At 42.0% G+C, this 20,071-nt stretch overlaps 1 protein-coding gene across 2 annotated transcripts in view; it reads left to right on the plus strand.

Annotated features, from left to right (window-relative positions):
- The window catches only part of SNTG2 (syntrophin gamma 2), a 778,898-nt gene that overhangs the window by 595,751 nt on the left and 163,076 nt on the right, over positions 1-20,071 (plus strand). For both annotated transcript variants that reach the window (XR_013221976.1, XM_077291344.1), the window contains exon 12: positions 17,619-17,735. Coding sequence is in view for 1 of the 2 variants with exons in the window: in XM_077291344.1 (XP_077147459.1) it covers positions 17,619-17,735 (117 nt within the window). In the remaining variant the exon portion in view is untranslated. The remainder of the gene's footprint in view (positions 1-17,618; positions 17,736-20,071) is intronic.

A 20,071-nucleotide genomic window follows, 5' to 3' on the forward strand; every position in this document is an offset into this window, starting at 1 on the left:
TACTGGTTATTCACACTGCTAAACTCACAGTATAAGGGGAACTTTGCATGTCTTCTTCCTGAGGTGGAGAGGTATTTTAAAATTATGCTATACCAAAAGGCCATTGAGGAAAACATGTGGAAAAAATTCCCACCAAACAATGCTAGCTGCAGGAGGCAAACTTACTTCCCCGCCCTAAGAGGAGAAACAATGGAGACACACATCAGTAACAGAAGAGGCAGGATACACTGTCTAAGGCCAGGGCCAATTTAATGAAACACTCTCATCATCCATGCCTTGATGAGCAGGTATTTTTGAGAAGGAGGTAAATGTTTTTAAAGATGGTCAAGCAAGACCTGGCAGGTGAAACCAGCATACTCCCTAATTCCTCTGTGACCTTCATTTATTGGGTCTCAAAACTGGACTCCTGGCATGGGCTGTCCCTCTATGCCTTGGAGGTGTTGTGCTTCCCTACCAATAGTATTTTGTCTGTGCGGATTTTCAGTGCTGCCAGGGGAGTCATAAAAGACAGGTGCTTTTGCTTGTCAACAGAAAGTGGTGAAAGAATTACTCTGATAAAAATGAACAAAGCCAGGATTAGAACAGACTTTTCTACACCACCAAATGACAGCAGCACATAAAGTGTTTTTAATGTTCAATATTTGAATGAGGCCTGCCGGTTGCTGCCTTCTAGGGTCTATGGTCTATGATTACCCTACTTATAATTTTTCCTGGCTTTGCACTTTGTGCAAAGCCTTTGATTGTAGAAGTACTACAACTACACTTTCTTAATTTTCCTATGAGGCATTCCAGTTGGTGCCTTCAAGGGTGTATGGACGAACCTGCTTGTAATTTTTGTCAAGGTGGCTTAGTGGTTAGCACAGCAGCCTTGCAGCGCTGAAGTCCTGGGTTCAAATCCCACCAAAGACAACATCTGCAAATAGTTTGTATGTTCTCTCATTGTTTGCGTGGGTTTCCTCCAGGCACTCCAGTTTCATCCCACATTCCAAAGACATACTGATAGGGAATTTAGATTGTGAGCCCCATTGTAGACAGCGATGATAATGTCTGTAAATCGCTGCTGAATATGTTAGCGCTATATAAAAATAAATTATTATTATGATTATTATTATTATTATTATAGGCTTTGCACTTAGTGGAATTATTGAAAAAGCAAATAATTGATCTTTAGGTTTAAAGTTCAACAAGTAAAGCTACTTTATCATTTTATGCATATTCAAGAGTTATGGATGAGTTCCCAAGAATGGATGAAGTGAACCATATGAAAATAAAAAATAAAACATATTGGATAATGAACCCCTACTGTAAAGTTTAAGAGTAATAGCAGTCATCAATATATTCAATGACCGTAGAAAAGCACAAGCTCCATGTTGCGCTCATTTATTCAAGTCATAGGAATTAAAATGTGATGTTTATTAAAATATTATTTACAAATGTCAATAAAAATTTAATTAGAGAGTATTGTAGTTATATTATGCATAAATTAATATTGCTATTCTCAGAATAAATACAGCATTGATACTCCTACTAATACTAATAAAAAGCACCATAATAATAACAACCTATTACTACCACTAAAAATAATAGAATATTTCTAGTGCTACTGGGCCCATCTTGGATAATTATGGAATATCCTAGCATTATATCATAAATATCTCATATTGCCTATGAGACTAGCCTAATTCAAAAATGGAACCCTATCTCACACAGTTGGAAATTAAGTGTTCAAATGTTCATGGTCAGATCTCTCCATTCACTTGTATGGGATTAAAAAAAGCTGAACATTCTTGCTTTGCAATTTTTTGAAGTGAATATGCAGACCTGTGCCTATGTGACACCAAACCGTCCCTGGTGGTTCAGATCAAGATGAACTAATAGTACTACTCGGGGACGGACACAGAAATTAGAGGTAGAACTCTACTAGAACGCTCTCTTATTGCATAGTACAACATAAAGCATCCAATTATTTAGCTCCAACAATCTATCAGAAATTTGGAGCTATAAAGTTTTTTAGCTCATGTCCTTTTGTGCAATATAATTGATAGGAGGAAACTGCTTTTAAGATGACGGTGTCCCCCCAACCTATTGAGCCACTGTACAACTGCATAGGCATATGGTTTTTGTTTCCTGAAGAAGTGGTCTACACTTCGAAACGCGTTGAAAAAAAAACCAAAACCTTTTTTCATTATCTCTGGCATTTGATGTTTCTTTATCACCTGTCAGCGTGGATACAGACCACAAACTTTACATCTACTATATAATTGTCTAAGGGGTACTTCCAGCTTTCTGTCTGTCCTTCTGTCTTTCTGTCATGGATATTCATTGGTCGCGGCCTCTGTCTGTCATGGAATCCAAGTCGCTGATTGGTCGTGGCAAAACGCCCACGACCATTGCCACGACCAATCAGCGACGCACACAGTCCGGAAGAAAATGGCCGCTCCTTACTCCCCGCACTCAGTGCCCGGCGCCCGCATACTCCCCTCCGGTCACCGCTCACACAGGGTTAATGCCGGCGGTAACGGACCGCGTTATGCCGCGGGTAACGCACTCCGTAACCGCTGCTATGAACCCTGTGTGTCCCCAATTTTTTACTATTGATGCAGCCTATGCGCCATCAATAGTAAAAAAAATGTAATGTTAAAAATAATAAAAAAACAAAAAACCTGCTATACTCACCCTCCGTAGTACGCCCACCCGCTCGCTCTGGCCGCCATCTTCCATTCCCGGCGATGCATTGAGAAATTACCCAGAAGACTTAGCGGTCTCGCGAGACCGCTAAGTCATCTGGGTAATTTCACAATGCATCCTGGGAATGGAAGATGGCGGCTGGCACGAGCGGCTTGGCGGAGCTTCGGTGGATCCCAAGCGTAGGTAACCGCTTCCTGGATCCAGGCGCCAACGAAAGATGAGTATATAACTATTTTTTATTTTAATTCTTTTTTTTTTAACAGGGATATCATGCCCACATTGCTATATATGTGGGCTGCGCAATATACAACGTGGGCTGTGCAATATACAACGTGGGCTGCACAATATACAATGTGGGCTGCACAATATACTACGTGGGCTGCACAATATACAACGTGGGCTGCGCAATATACTACGTGGGCTGCGCAATATACTACGTGGACTGCGCAGTATACTACGTGAGCTGTGCAATATACAACGTAGGCTGTGCAATGTACTACATGGGCTGCGCAATATACTACGTAGGCTGTACAATGTACTACGTGGGCTGCGCAATGTACTGCATGGGCTGCGCAATGTACTGCATGGGCTGCACAGTGTACTGCGTTGGCTGCGCAATGTACTGCGTTGACTGCGCAATGTACTGCGTTGGCTGCGCAATGTACTGCGTGGGCTGCACAATGTACTGTGTGGGCTGCGCAATGTACTGCGTGGGCTGCACAATATACTGCGTGGCTGTGCTGTATACTACGTGGGCTGCGCAATGTACTGCATGGGCTGTGCAATATACTACGTGGGCTGCGCAATGTACTGCGTTGACTGCGCAATGTACTGCGTTGACTGCGCAATGTACTGCGTTGGCTGCGCAATGTACTGCGTGGGCTGCACAATGTACTGTGTGGGCTGCGCAATGTACTGCGTGGGCTGCACAATGTACTGCGTGGGCTGTGCAATGTACTGCGTAGCTGTGCAATATACTACGTGGGCTGTGCTATACACTACGCATACATATTCTAGAATACCCGATGCGTTAGAATCAGGCCATCATCTAGTTTACTACATATTTCTCTGGTCCAGTCTGCCATGGATCTGCAGCAGCCATAAAACCTGGGTTCAGGTCTGAATATATTGATACCATTTTTAGTAATTACTATCGGAGAAGACCCTATTTTGTGCTATTTTTTCTCCTCAGTCGTTTATATTTCAGGTTGCAACAATGGTATATCTGCCCCCAATTAGAGTCCGATGGTTCGCAAACTTTGGACCTGGACTCCCACCTGCATGTTGGTCAGATGTATGGGTCCCTGTAGCATTCTAGATCCCATAAAGACATGTGTGTTCACCCCCTCCATCCAATAATTCCCCCTGTACTGGCTCCTTGCAGTAGTAATCTTTCCCATCCTTTATCCATCTCATAATGATGTACCCCATCCTGGGCCCCTCCCAGTAATAATGACCCCATCTTGGCCCCTTCCAATAGTAACTGTAATAATTATAGGGGATAACTCAGGAGACTCTTTGCGTGGAACAAGACAACTACAGGACACAGTTTTATAAGTGGTAAAGTCTATATTTTTGCAGAACAGAAACAGCTTACATGTCCAGCAAATGCAGATGGAAGTAAACACGAGCAGCAGATGAAGGAGGATTACTGGAAACTGGTGCATGCAGCAGGAACTCAGAGCAGAGTAGCAGGATCACCACACAGGTTCAAAGGAGCAGGTATATAGCCAGGGAGTAATCAGAGGTCAGGAGCTAGATGCAAGGCAGAATACTCTAGCACAGACTGAAGGCTGGGGTGGAGTTTTATAGCTGGAAGACACAGTGCACATGAGACCAAAGACGCCATCTTGGAAAAGGGCAGTAATGCACAAAAGGTAAAAAATGTTCAGAGTCCTGACATTACTCCCTCCTTAGAAGCGGCCTCAGGACGATCCTGGACCTGGTTTCTCAGGGAATCTCTGATGAGAACGAGAAATCGTCTGTTGGGCATTGATGTTTTCCACAGGTTCCCAAGAGTCTTCCTCAGGGGGATATCCCTGCCATCTTATCAGATATTGGAGCCGATTCCTGCGAATCCTGGAATCAATAATTTCCTCCACCACAAATTGTTCTTGCCCATCAATCACCACAGGCTGCGGAGGTGGCACAACACGTCCCTGGAAGGTATTAGGAGATTCAGGCTTTAGTAAAGATACATGAAAAACTGGGTGTACCTTCATATTCCTAGGCAGCTTCAGCCGGCAGGCCACAGAGCTCACAATACCGTTGATCTTGAAAGGGCCAATGAATTTCTGTCCAAGTTTTTGTGAAGGAACATTTAACTTCAGATTCTTAGTTGCTAACCACACTGAATCTCGTACCTGAAACATGGGTGCAGGTTTACGGAATCTATCAGCCGATCTCTTATAACGTTCTTGAGCTGTGGTCAGGGATTCCTTCAGAACCTCCAGATTTTGTCTCATCGCAGTCAGCCTTTCCTCCACTACCGGAACTGGAGACTTAATTGGAGACCTAGGTAAAATACACAGATGATAACCCAGATTGGCAAAGAAAGGTGTACATTTAGTGGAGGCGCTCTGAGAATTATTATATGAAAATTCGGCTACCGTCAGCAACTTCAACCAATCATCCTGGAGATGGCTGACATAGCATCTTAGATATTGTTCCAGCGTCTGGTTGATACGCTCAGTCTGACCATTTGTCTGGGGATGGTAAGCGGAAGAGAGACAGATATTAATATTGAGTGCAGAGCAAAACCCCTTCCAGAATCTTGAAGTGAACTGTACTCCACGGTCAGAGATGATCTCATCCGGAACCCCATGCAACCGAAAGACATTCTGTATAACCAAGTTCACTGTATCTTTAGCTGAGGGGAGGCCGGTGCATGGAACATAATGAGCAGCTTTAGTCAAGCGATCAACTATCACCATGATTGTATTCATGCCCCCCGATGTAGGCAGCTCCACAATAAAGTCCATTGATATAGACCCCCAAAGCTGGGACGGAACAGGTAATGGTTGTAGAAGACCCGTAGGTGCCACATGAGGAGTCTTGTAACGGGCACATACCTCGCAAGAGAGAACATAGTCCTTGGTATCCTTCAGGCAAGTTGGCCACCAGAAGAATCGGCTCAGGAACTCTTGTGTCTTCTGTACCCCCTGTGACCAGCCAACTTGGAGTCATGTACCAACTTGAGGATCTGCAGACAGACGACCTCAGGGACGTAGATACGTCGATCTCTGAACCACATGCCACCCTTAAAGACAAGATTAATATCCACAGGTGGGTTGGCCAGAAATACATCACCATCATAGGCCTCCCTGCACTCCTTCCACAAGTCCTGATCATGGATAACTCCGATGAAATTGGCATCAGATAGAATGGTCTTGGACGGGGCTCCAGGTACAGAATCCGCAGCATGGATTTGGGATAAAGCATCAGCCTTCCCATTACGAGAACCTGGACGGTACGAGATAACAAAGTTAAATTGATTTAAAAATAAGTTCCGAAGAGCCTGATGAGGAGAAAGACATCTAGCGGATCTAAGGAACTCTAAATTGCGATGGTCAGTTAGCACTATGATCTGTTGTGCAGCTCCTTGCAGATGATGCCTCCATTCTTTGAAAGCCGCAATAATAGCCAGCATTTCCTTGTCTCCCACGTCGTAATTCTTCTCTGCTGAGGTTAGTCTACGGGAAAAGAAAGCACAAGGATGTAGCAGACCCTTCTCTCCAGTTCTTTGGGAGAGAATAGCCCCCAAAGCATTATCAGAAGCGTCCACCTCCACAGTGAATGAAAGTGTTGGATCTCGGTGTATCAACAGCGGTGCTGATGTGAAACAGATCTTAAGCCGATCAGAAGCTTCTTGAGCCTATGATGACCACTTAAAGGGCTTTTCCTTCTTTGTCAAGGAAGTAATGGGACGGACAATATCAGAAAAATTTCGAATGAAGCACCTGTAGAAATTTGCAAAACCAATAAAACGTTGGACCTCCTTAACGTTCTTGGGTACCGGCCAGTCAAGGATAGCTTGAATCTTACCAGATTCCATGTTCAGCCCCTGGGGAGAGATGATATAACCTAAGAACTGTATCTCAGAATGATGGAACTCGCATTTCTCCAGCTTGATATACAGATGGTTCTCTATCAGATGTCTTAAAACAGCTTTGACATGTTCTTCATGTTCCTGTAGAGAGTCAGAAAAGATTAGAATATCGTCCAAATAGATCACCACAAACTGGTCCAACAAATCTCTGAAAATGTCATTAGCAAGGTGTTGAAACATTGCAGGGGCATTACAAAACCCGAAGGGCATCACGAGATATTCAAAGTGTCCATACCGGCATCAGAATGCTGTCTTCCACTCATCCCCTGGATGAATACGCACCAAATTATAAGCCCCACAAAGATCTAGTTTAGAGAACACCTTAGCATGGCGGACTCTTTCCAGTAATTCGGGAATCAGAGGCAAAGGGTAACGGTTTCGTACGGTTACCTTATTGAGTTCCCGATAGTCAACACAGGGTCTCAGGGTCCCATCCTTCTTTTTTACAAAAAATATAGGTGCCCCTGCTGGTGAGGAAGAAGAACTTGTGAAGCCTTTGGCCAGATTTTCATCAATATACTCCTTTAAGGCTTGAAGCTCAGGTGCCGCTAAAGGGTATAGGTTACCAAAAGGAATAGCTGCCCCAGGAAGCAGCTCAATGGGACAGTCATAATGCCTGTGTGGAGGAAGCTGATCTGCATTCTTCTTGTCACAGATGTCAGAGAACTCTATATGCTGGAGGTAAAGAAAATACCTGTACATGTGGTTTGGTAGCCGTGGACTCAGGGACAGCTTCTGTTAACGCTGAGCTGCTCCTTGTTGGAAAGATAATCTCCTTGGTCTCCCAGTTGATAATTAGGTTCTGAGAACGCAACCAAGGAATGCCTAAAATCACAGGAAAATGAGGAGAAGAAATTAGCAAGAAAGAAAGTTGCTCCTGATGATTAGGCTCCAACAAAATTTCAAGGGGTATGGTCTCCTGATCCACAGGCCCAGAGATTAAAGGTGACCCATCCACTGTTTCCATGGTAATTGGAGAGGCTCTTTGCTGAATTTCAATACCATATTCCTTGGCAAATGTGATATCCATGAAATTGCCACCTGCACCTGAGTCAATCATAGCTGTACTGGAAATCCACTGTCCTGAACACAGGATCTTAATAGGGAGAGAACAGTGAGAGTTCTTCTCCTTCAGCTCCTTGGGGGGTGAAGTCATAGAAAGTGAATGGAATACAGCGTTTAAAGGCAGGCTACATTCAGAGATGTCAGATTCATCATCACAGTTGTCATACTGCCCTACTGCTGCTAGCACCTTGTTAGGCCATCTAGGACACTTAGGACAATTCATCAAGAAGTGGTTAGACTGGCCGCAGTAGAAACATAGACTTTCACGATGCTCCCGGCGCTCATTGATCTCATGCCTCTGAAAGGAATCAATTTGCATGGGCACTTCCTCCTCCTCCCGAGAGGTTTTACCTGCAGGCTCTTTGGAAGGAAGGGAAAAGTTAGAAATACTGTTATATGCAGCAAATTTCTCCTGCCTACACTCAGTAAGGCGAATGTCTATGCGCACACAATGCTGTATAAATGTCTCTCGCTCTTGTGGTGACTCAGAGCGAGCTAGTTCATCTTTTATAATACTAGACAGACCCCTTTTAAAAATAGGCAATTGTGCATAATTGTCCCAATTGGTATCTACCGCTAATCTCCTGAATTCAGTGGCATACTCAATAACAGAACGTTAGCCTGGCGTAAAGACAACAAAGCAGATTCAGCGGTTGCACGGTGATTAGGGTCATCAAACATTAATGCCATAGCGGCCAAGAAATCATCCAAGTTATTTAACCGTGGGTCACGAGACTCAATCATCGGATTCGCCCAGGCGAGCGCTCGTGAGGTCAGTAGCATTATTACACACAATACTTTGGATCTATCAGTAGGAAAACGGTCAACATGCACATGAAAATATAGCATAAATTGATTCACAAAGCCACGAAATTTGTCGCGATCACCATTAAATCTGAATGGGGGCAACTTAGGAGGGCTAGCTGGTGGCGGTTGCCCAGAGGGTAAAGTCACTTGTGCAGCTATTTGCGTGCTTATGTTCTGAAAAGCCCGTACATACTGGGACTCTATGCCAGCAAGTTTGTTTTCCTGGGCTGCCATGCGGTTGAAGTCCTGCAAAGTTTGTCCAAACACTTGTTGATTGTGTTCAAAGCTTCCAAACTTCTTTTGCAGACCTTCCACATCTTTCTGCAGTGATCTAATTTTGGAAAACACCTGCTCTAATCTGCTTTCTGCAGTCATTGTTCCAGCAGTCTCCTTTTTTTTTTAGGCTAGAGTATCCTGTAATAATTATAGGGGATAACTCAGGAGACTCTTTGCGTGGAACAAGACAACTACAGGACACAGTTTTCTAAGTGGTAAAGTCTATATTATCACACGGTGATTCAAACAGGTGCAGAGAGAAACTCAAGTCCACAACACTTGGTGTAAATATTAAATGCAGCTTAGCAGTCTACAGGAAACTTCAGAGGAAAATGCAATCAAGCAGAAAGTCTATGAAGCACAGTTATTCTTGAGGATACTTGACACGAATAAATCCTTTTCTTAGTCCAAACACAGATAGATAAGCTTATAAGGCAGTTCAAATCATATCTTAGCTCAACCAGGGAGGCCTGGTTTATAGTCTCAGGTTTTTGCAGAACAGGAACAGCTTACAGGTCCAGCAAATGCAGATGGAAGTAAACACGAGCAGCAGATGAAGGCGGATTACTGGAAACTGGTGTATGCAGCGGGAACTCAGACCAGAGTAGCAGGATAACCCCACAGGATCACAGGAGCAGGTATATAGCCTGGGAGTCACCAGAGGTCAGGAGCTGGATGCAAGGCAGAATACTCTAGCACAGACTGAAGGCTGGGGTGGAGTTTTATAGCAGGAAGACACAGTGCACATGAGACCAAAGACGCCATCTTGGAAAAGAGCAGTAATGCACAAAAGGTAAAAAATGTTCAGAGTCCTGACAGTAACTTACTCATTCTTGACCCTTCCTATATTAATGTACCCCATCCTTGGCCCCTTGCAGTTAGAATGTCCCCATCCTGGCATCTTCCAGTAATAATGTCTCCCATTCTAGCCTATTTTAGTAATAATTCCCCCCATCCTGGGCCCTTCCAGTAATATTGTCCTCCATATTGGACCCCATGCCAAAACAATGTCCCCGAACCTTGGCCCCTTCCCGGAATAATGTCCTCCATCCTGGGCCCCTTCCTGATGTAATGTTCTTTATCATGTAATAATGTCCCCATCCTGTGCTCCTTTCTATAATAATGTCCTGCATGCTGCGCAAATTCCAGTAATAAGGTCCTATCCTGGCCCCTTCCAGTAATAAAGTCCCCCATTCTGGTCCCTTCCAGTAATAATGCCCCTCATCCTGTGCCCTATCCTATAACAATGTTCCGAATCCTGGGCCCCTTCCCGGTATAATCCCTCCCATCTTGGGCCCCTTAAATTCTTTCTTGAGCAGATTTTTTTAAAAAAAGCAAATGATTATTCCTAACTTTCCTCGTTCCCATGACTTACGGAATCATTCACTATAGCTGGCGAAGAAACTGTCAGCAGACTTCGATGAGCTGGAATGAGCAGTGCATGACGTCACTTTCATTCACTGCCCATCACGGGCAAGCCTTGATTGTGTGCATTGCAGCAGAAGGAGCCAGCGGGTCTCTGGGATGCAATACATTTCAGCTGAATGTGTGTCTAAGTACACATATCCAGGTGAAATTGGCACTGGTATCGGCAGGCACCCGTCCCATGCGGACCCGGTTGTGATCACACCCTCTGTTACAGCGATGGTTAGGCCCATATCTGCCTCTGCTTCTAATAATAACAAAAGCATAATATTAGAGATGAGCAAAAGTTTTAAAATTCAAACTTGCCAGCTTCTTTAAAAGTTTCCCAAAAATTGGATTTTTGATGAACCGAATTACAGCCAAAAGAAAACACTCTAATTGCCCTGAGAAGACATTTGCAACACTTTGAGGTCTCCCAGGACTGTATTCAATCATTTTCAAGCTCTTTAATGAAAACACTGCCTAAGTAATATAAAATAAATCTCAACATATATGGCTATAGTTAAGCAGATGGTAAACATTCTTCACTGCTGTCCTGTCACTCATTATCATTGCAGTTTCTTCAGTGTTTTTGTTCTGTCCCTATCTCTGTCTGTCCCTATCTCTAGGCTCTGAGCTTCTTTTGTACATGCTATGTTAGTCCCTATTCCGATTCTCTAACTAGGTTGCAAGTGTAGGGCACTTGAGACATTGTTGCGATGGCTGTCTCTATGTGCCATTACTCACACATAGTACAGTATATCATCAGATAGATTGAATTCAACTGTAGGAGTCACATATGAAGATTCCAGAAGAAGGATTATTTTCCAGTTGAATTCCCGTAGTTATGCACAAATACATTTGGCAAAAAGATCTCATTCTGAACAAGAGATGCAGACGCGTGTGCTTCTAAGATAGGTGACAAACAATGAATGAGGAAGAAGAATGAGGAAGAAGGAAGGGGTTATTCATATCAGAGCTACATCAGATGGAGAGAGGAAGGGCAACTTCTAAAAGGGGCAAACCCTATTGCAAGGCAGCATAACAACAATATTACAATGATAATATAATACTGTATGTTTGATACCTGGATCAGGGGACATGGCAGTCCTCCTGACTAGCTATGATAAGCCATGTGATATGATAGCAGTAAGACAATAAGAGGAAGCCTGCCATGCCCGAGGTCATGTGACCCTCCTCTACATTGCATAAAATGGTGGCAGCCAATGTAGGTAAAATTGATAGATGCTATCGGACTCTATAAATTTGACACAAATTTGCATTGAATTGATTTGCCCATCTCTGATTAATATTATGACTGATGCTACTAACCTAATACTACTATTATCCCTACCAATAGTAATACTAATAAGAATATTAGAAACAACAGCAATATCAATACTATTCTTTTTGAAAGGATTTATAATAAGATTAACTGAAATGTTTAATAAAAACAAAAATGTGATTCTACTTTTGGGATCCATATTTGGGTTTTCTTTAGTCTATACTTATTTTTAGGTGATTTCCTGCAAATATCCACAGCAGTCTGAAGTAGGGTTGAGCGAAACGGATCGTTCATTTTCAAAAGTCGCCGACTTTTGGCAAAGTCGGGTTTCGTGAAACCCGACCCGACTCCAGCGTGGGATCGGCCACGTGGTCGGCGATCTTGGCGCCAAAGTCGCGTTTTGTATGACGCCTTCCCCGCCATTTTTTCAGCCAATTAAGGAGTGTGGGCAGCGTGATGACATAGATTCCGGTCTGGTTTCTGCGGCGTCATAGAGCCATATTACCGTTTGGGCTGCAGTGATTTCCGCAGTCAAACACAACATATGCTTTGCACGGAGGGGAGAGAGAGAGAGAGAGAGAGAGAGAGAGAGAGAGAGAAAGAAATATAATCCACATTGACTTGCATTGGGTTTCGTGTTCCGGTCCGGAACCCGACTTTACAGTAGAATCGGCCGATTTCACGCGATCCGACTTTCGAGAAGGTCGGGTTTCACAAAACCCAACTCGATCCTAAAAAAGCAAAAGTCGCTCAACCCTAGTCTGAAGGGTATGTGCACACTATCAGAAAAAAACAGCCCTACCAACACCAATTCAGATCACAAATGCACAAGCAGGAAGCAGCAGACTCCAATTATAAAGGCGGGAGCAGCACAGGTGCAAACTACTGATGAAAGCAGCCACTCACAGACCTACCAATTCATGGAGAGGGTGGCTGCATAGTAAAAAATGCACACAAATGAGGCTTGAATAGAACGCCAGTCACACAGGTATGTGTGATGCACAATGTCTGGCTTAATTGGGGTCTGCTGCACCTTGCATGTTTATTTGTGATCTGACCTGGTGTTGGTAAGGCTGTTTTTTTTTCTGGTTTGTTTTTTGAATTTATGTCCTTTATTTTTTGTATGTGCACTCTACGTCATTTCCAGGCAGATTCCATCTGAAGACTGCCTGAAAAAGCACTTTAAAAAATCCAAAAAGAATGAACAAATGAACTGCAAAGTCAAAACCACTTGAGCATATGCTGTTTTTTTTGTCACTACTTTAAACAGCTTCAGGCTTTGAAAGCCATGAAGCGGCTTAAAGAAGTGATTGGTCCTTTCTTCGAGCCTTCACTATCTTATACAGTATATGTTATAGAAAGAGAAAAACTAGTGACAAAGTCACCGGCGCAAAGGGCATCAAAGAAGAACCCTTAGGAAAAACACCACCAGTGTTGTCCAAATGTCTTCTGCTTCAAAATCTATGCTGGTATTCACATACCGTAATCTCATGGGTTATGGCAAGTTCTCACAATTGTGATTAGACAACAAACGTCTGCAGCATTAAATCACCAGTTACTGATCTAGTGAATTTATTGAAATTTGATTCACCGGATTTGCTCTAAGTTGATTTGTGTTGAATTGCTGGCAAATGTAAGTTAAGTAATACTCGGGTGTTTTTTTTATTTCAATGCCAAAGTGGTATCACTAATGTATCTTCACCGTTTTTTGCTGTTCTCAGCGCCTCTTTGATCAGCTTTTGCTGATTGTGACCTGCCAGAACTCTCCAGTATTTGCTGGGTGGACCAAAAGTCACTTCTAAATATAGGTCTATTGGAGCTTGAATGAGGTCACAACGAGGCTCTCGTGGTTGGTGAGTATTTCACTATGGGCTGAGAACAGACATTAGTGATACCACTCCAGCAGTGAAATAAAAATAAAAGCTGCAGTGTGGCTTTAACTCTGTCAGGAACAATATTTGCACTAACTCGTAATGGAACAATGTGCCTGTCATGCGCAGGCTAGAAAAATGCCTAGAATATCTAATTTTCTCAATTTCAGTGATCTAAAAGTGATCAGAGACCTTCATAGGGATGTAATAAAAGAGACTACACATTATCAGGTGCAAAACAAACCCATTTACTCAACATAAAAGTAATAACTTTGATATACACAAGTTTCAAAACTCCCACCAAATAGCCCCCAATGATATCAAGTAACGGTTATTAAAAAAAGAAAATTTTGGCACAAAAACATTTTCTAGGCACCTACAATAATATTACACACAGAATTAATATGAATTAGATCCTGAAGGTTCCCCAGAAAAAATACATTTGCAAAGCAAAGAGCAAGAATTGCAGTACATTTTTGCATGTGTCAGGCAGATTGCATGATGACATTTGAGACATTCATAATTAGAAAGCCTTCTGTTCCCGCTTTCCATCGTGCAGGTGGTGCATCTCCTTCTTTTGGGAGGTGGTACAGGTGTTGGATTTTCAGTATCAATATCTGGGTGGAATCTTTTGAGCCTAACTTGAAAGCCAGAGGGGATACCGATGGTTTTCATACTTCTCCTGCGTAGCTCTCCAAGCATTAGTTCATGGGCCAATTTTTTCAGGTACAATCGTCTACGGAGTGGTTCAAGCTGGTTTTCAAGGTAAATGATTTGTGAATTTATACCACCCAAATTTAGCATAGTGAAAAATATGACCATTGGCCAGCGCTTGGTGTTTCTGCTGATGCTGAAAGTTGAGCACATCTGATCAGCTGTATCAACACCCCCTTTGGTTTCATTACAAAATGTAATAATCTCTGGTTTTTGTTGTGCTTCAGATTTAGGATCGATGGCATCATCATTATGAAGCGTTGAGAGAAGAAGTACATTTTTTTTTTCGCGTGGTACATAGGAAACCAAAACCTTTTCATCATGGAATGCAAACATACTGCTGTACTGTTTTCTCCCTGTCACAGTAACAAGCTGTGGCGGCAATTCTTTTTTATTTTTTCTTACAGTTCCGACATATGAAAGCTTCTGCGTTTTTAGATAATCAATAAGATCACAATTTGAAAACCAATTATCAGCAGTTATATTGCAACCTGATAGAAATAAGGGCTCAGACATTCTTTTCACAACATCACTGGGTTTGTTGCTGACACAGTAAGGACCATCTGGCTGCTTTCCAGCATAAATTTCAATGTTGTATGTGTAGGTCTTACTGGCATCAACAAGGGCATACATTTTTATTCCGTATTTGCTAGGTTTTGATGGTATGTATTGACAAAATGCGCATCTGCCACGAAAACCAGGGAGCATTTCGTCAATTGTGACATTTGCCCCAGGGCGATAGTTTATCTTACAGTTTTCCACAAATTTTTGGAATACATTGCGAATTGGAGCAAGCAGTTCATATGTTTTACGTTCGGTTCGGGTAGTTCTGTCATCAAACCGAAGGCAACAAATTGGAACCTTGAATCTTTTTAGAGACATAACAAGGCTAAATTTTTCAATTCCATCACTTCACCACACATCATCCCGCCCCGCAACCACATCACCACACATAATCCCGCCCACCCACCACATCACCACACATAATCCCGCCCCCCACCACATTACTACACATAATCCCACCCCCCCCACCACATTACCACAGATAATCATGCCCCCCACCACATTACTACACATAATCCCGCCCCCCCGCCACATTACCACACATAATCCCGCCCTCCACCACATTACCACAATTATTGTTATTAACTTCATTTTAAGTTAATTTATCACCTGCGCTATTGAATGTTGTCATTATTTACTTTAGTTTAATCACCAGCAGCGTTAATTAGATAGCAATGAGTGTGCCGAGCGTTAGCTGGCTGGAAACAGCTAGTACTGTATATATATATATATATATATATATATATATATATATATATATATATATATATATATATATACAGTGGGGGAAAAAAGTATTTAGTCAGTCAGCAATAGTGCAAGTTCCACCACTTAAAAAGATGAGAGGCGTCTGTAATTTGCATCATAGGTAGACCTCAACTATGGGAGACAAGCTGAGAAATAAAAATCCAGAAAATCACATTGTCTGTTTTTTTATCATTTTATTTGCATATTCTGGTGGAAAATAAGTATTTGGTCAGAAACAAACAATCAAGATTTCTGGCTCTCACAGACCTGTAACTTCTTCTTTAAGAGTCTCCTCTTTCCTCCACTCATTACCTGTAGTAATGGCACCTGTTTAAACTTGTTATCAGTATAAAAAGACACCTGTGCACACCCTCAAACAGTCTGACTCAAAACTCCACTATGGTGAAGACCAAAGAGCTGTCAAAGGACACCAGAAACAAAATTGTAGCCCTGCACCAGGCTGGGAAGACTGAATCTGCAATAGCCAACCAGCTTGGAGTGAAGAAATCAACAGTGGGAGCAATAATTAGAAAATGGAAGACATTCAAGACCACTGATAATCTCCCTCGATCTGGGGCTCCACGCAAAATCCCACCCCGTGGGGTCAGAATGATCACAAGAACGGTGAGCAAAAATCCCAGAACCACGTGGGGGGACCTAGTGAATGAACTGCAGAGAGCTGGGACCAATGTAACAAGGCCTACCATAAGTAACACACTACGCCACCATGGACTCAGATTCTGCAGTGCCAGACGTGTCCCACTGCTTAAGCCAGTACATGTCCGGGCCCGTCTGAAGTTTACTAGAGAGCATTTGGATGATCCAGAGGAGTTTTGGGAGAATGACCTATGGTCTGATGAAACCAAACTGGAACTGTTTGGTAGAAACACAACTTGTCGTGTTTGGAGGAAAAAGAATACTGAGTTGCATCCATCAAACACCATACCTACTGTAAAGCATGGTGGTGGAAACATCATGCTTTGGGGCTGTTTCTCTGCAAAGGGGCCAGGACGACTCATCCGGGTACATGAAAGAATGAATGGGGCCATGTATCGTGAGATTTTGAGTGCAAACCTCCTTCCATCAGCAAGGGCATTGAAGATGAAACGTGGCTGGGTCTTTCAACATGACAATGATCCAAAGCACACCGCCAGGGCAACAAAGGAGTGGCTTCGTAAGAAGCATTTCAAGGTCCTGGAGTGGCCTAGGCAGTCTCCAGATCTCAACCCTATAGAAAACCTTTGGAGGGAGTTGAAAGTCCGTGTTGCCAAGCGAAAAGCCAAAAACATCACTGATCTAGAGGAGATCTGCATGGAGGAATGGGCCAACATACCAACAACAGTGTGTGGCAACCTTGTGAAGACTTACAGAAAACGTTTGACCTCTGTCATTGCCAACAAAGGATATATTACAAAGTATTGAGATGAAATTTTGTTTCTGACCAAATACTTATTTTCCACCATAATATGCAAATAAAATGATAAAAAACAGACAATGTGATTTTCTGGATTTTTTTTTATCAGTTTGTCTCCCATAGTTGAGGTCTACCTATGATGTAAATTACAGACGCCTCTCATCTTTTTAAGTGGTGGAACTTGCACTATTGCTGACTGACTAAATACTTTTTTGCCCCACTGTATATATATATATAGCTATCATTTATTTAATAAAAAAGATACAGTTGAATATATATAGTCAATAATTTAAGCTTTGACAGACCAGTCTGTCTTCATTCCCTTGTATAAGTTTGCAAAAATGTGTAAAAACCTTCACTTCATGGTGCACCTGTATTATTAGCAGATCAGGGTTTTTTAAAAAAAAATTTGCAAAAGGATTATGGAAATGGTGTAACAGGCAAAAAAAGACCAACCAAGTCAAAATATCCTGAATCACTGCAGGCACCATATTAGGATCCCAGAATTATTTTTTCTCTAGTACCTCTTCTGTTCTTTATATGCAACTACTTTCTGTATCATATTCCATTTTGATTACTCACATGCACAATATTATGTAAATTCTATATTACCTTTTATTTGGATTCATACTAGTTAATTTCTTGGCATGACCACATTTTTGATTCTCATTACAGATCCTACACATGGGATGGGTGAGTGAAAAAGTACAAGGATCAGATGGATCGCACATTTATAAATTCAAGTTCCTGGTACTAAAGGGTTCAACTTTCTATATCTTCAAGACTCCACCAGTAAGATATTCCATTGTAGATTGTCTTTGCACTAAAGGGTCTGTCCACTTCAGGGAACATTTTTTTTACATAAATGTATGTACTTGGGGCTAAAGATCTATTTTCCAAATTTTTTACATTCAAATTTTTCAACCATCTGCCTATCGTCTCTGTGTTGTTGAGTATAATAATAACTGCAGAATAAGTTAACTGAGATTCCATTAAGTGAACTCGTTCTGACAATTTTATGAGAGAGCTTGTAGATCTTTTATCTGTTTTTTCCTGGGCACCTCTTAGCTGATTTATGACCATAGACCACATCAAAGTAAAATATGCAAGTAAGCAGTCTGTAATAGCCAAATGATGCAACATTTTTAAAGAAGCACAATTGTAAAAATGATTTTAGCCCAAAAACATACATTTATGCAATAAAAAAAGTCCTCAAACATGTTCAATGTGATATTCTGAAACACTGTAATAATCTAAGTAAATTGTAAAATGAAAATGAAACTTAAATACCCAAATATCATTTTTTGCAACTAAACACATTTCTGATAATAGTTTCTTTCTGCAATTCTGCTGTCAATCTCTGTTGACAGCATTTAAATTATGTAATTGCTGATGACATAAATAAATTAATATAGCCAGCAAAGACTGCATGTTGAAGAAAAGTTAAAGATGTGATAGGATAAACCAAAACTAGGATGTGAAAACACCTGCACAGAAGCAAAACAGCAAAGCAAAGATGAGAGTATTATCTGCAGTTGGACAAAGACAACACAGGCTGTGGTCCAGCAGAGAGATCACCGGATCAAGCCATAAGTCGAGCCATGACAGATACATATTTTTATTGATGATTTCTCCTGTTACTAAAGTTACAATATTAGCCCCAGTTACAGGCAAAATTCAGTCTCTTGCCTGTATAGCAGGGCTATCTAGGTCTCCTCAGATCTCGCAGTTACTCTTTCCTCCCTACATCCATCAATCACTTGATCGCTGGGTCTGGAGGAGGAAGCACTGTCAATGCTACACTGACAAGCAAAAGGGTAACAATTAGTGAGCGAGCATACTTGGATACAGTGTTACCTGATCATGCTCATATGCTAATAGAGTATCTTCAGCATGCTCGAATACTATGCTCGAGTCACTGTGGCTGCATGTCTCACGACTGTTGAACAGCCGTAACACAAGCAGGAATTGCCTGACTGTTAGGCAATCCACGCATGTGTTACAGCTTTCAATCAGCCATGAGACATGCAGGCACGTCGACAAGAGCATAGTATTTGAGCATACTGAAGATACTCTATTAGCACATGAGAGTGCTCAGATAACGCCTAATCCGAGCATGCTCACTCATAACTAGTAACAATGTTTTGAACTTTTGACTTTCAGGCTCCATATCATACCATCTACTACTGCTTCGAATGCAAGAGTACCATCATTTTATAGAGAAGCAACTATTCAGCATATGATTAGTTATACAAATTCATGTCATGTCACTGCATTGCTATTGTATTGCTCCTGATGGTGGAAAAATATTTTTCTTCATGTATACTACAAAATACAAGCTGTTCTCAAATTCTCTAATAGCTCAGTGTGTTATTAGGTTGATTCCCAATCAAGAGGTCACTAGTCCAAATTGAGGAACAGTCATGATGAAGATTTCCGAAGAAAAGAGAAACAGCATCACCCAGCTCATCAATAAAGGTCTCTCAGACAAGAAAATTGCCAAACTCCATCATGGCAGTTGGAAAAATACAAAATGAAATATGTCCATCCATTCAAAAGCTGAGAGGTGGATGTCCAGGCAAATTATTTTGGTCAACAAGTTGGCTCATCATAAGATCTACTAGTTCTTGGGCGACAAACACGGTAGTGGAGGTCGCTTGTTTGCTTCGCAATAGTGAGTTCACAGATGTCCATGCAAGCACCATGCGACACATATTGTACAAGTCTGAAATGGTGGCTCAAAGAAAGGTGAAGAAGCCTCAACTTCAAAATTGTCATCAGAAGTGTCTTAAGTGTGCAAAAAAGTACGATAAGCAGACCATAGACGATTGAAAACATGTGATTTAGATTTGGAGCGATGAGACAAAAGTCAATAGACTATGCTATGATGGGTACAAATGGGTCTGGAAGAAACAAGGGAGGAAGGCTAACAGTTCAAGAAATTACAGGAACTGTCAAGTTCAGTGGAAAAAGCCTGATGATATGAGGTTGTTTCTGTCATGATCCAGACCAGGTTTTGAGTCTTGTCTACCCCTTTCCTGGTCTGGTCATGTAAGGGGTTAACTTTGCTCTGCCTCATTCTGGGTCCAGGTTTGCTATTTAGCTCCGCTGCATCCTGCAGGCGGTGT

This window comes from Ranitomeya variabilis, chromosome 2 (assembly GCF_051348905.1).
Source record: "Ranitomeya variabilis isolate aRanVar5 chromosome 2, aRanVar5.hap1, whole genome shotgun sequence".
NCBI classification, from domain to species: domain Eukaryota; kingdom Metazoa; phylum Chordata; class Amphibia; order Anura; family Dendrobatidae; genus Ranitomeya; species Ranitomeya variabilis.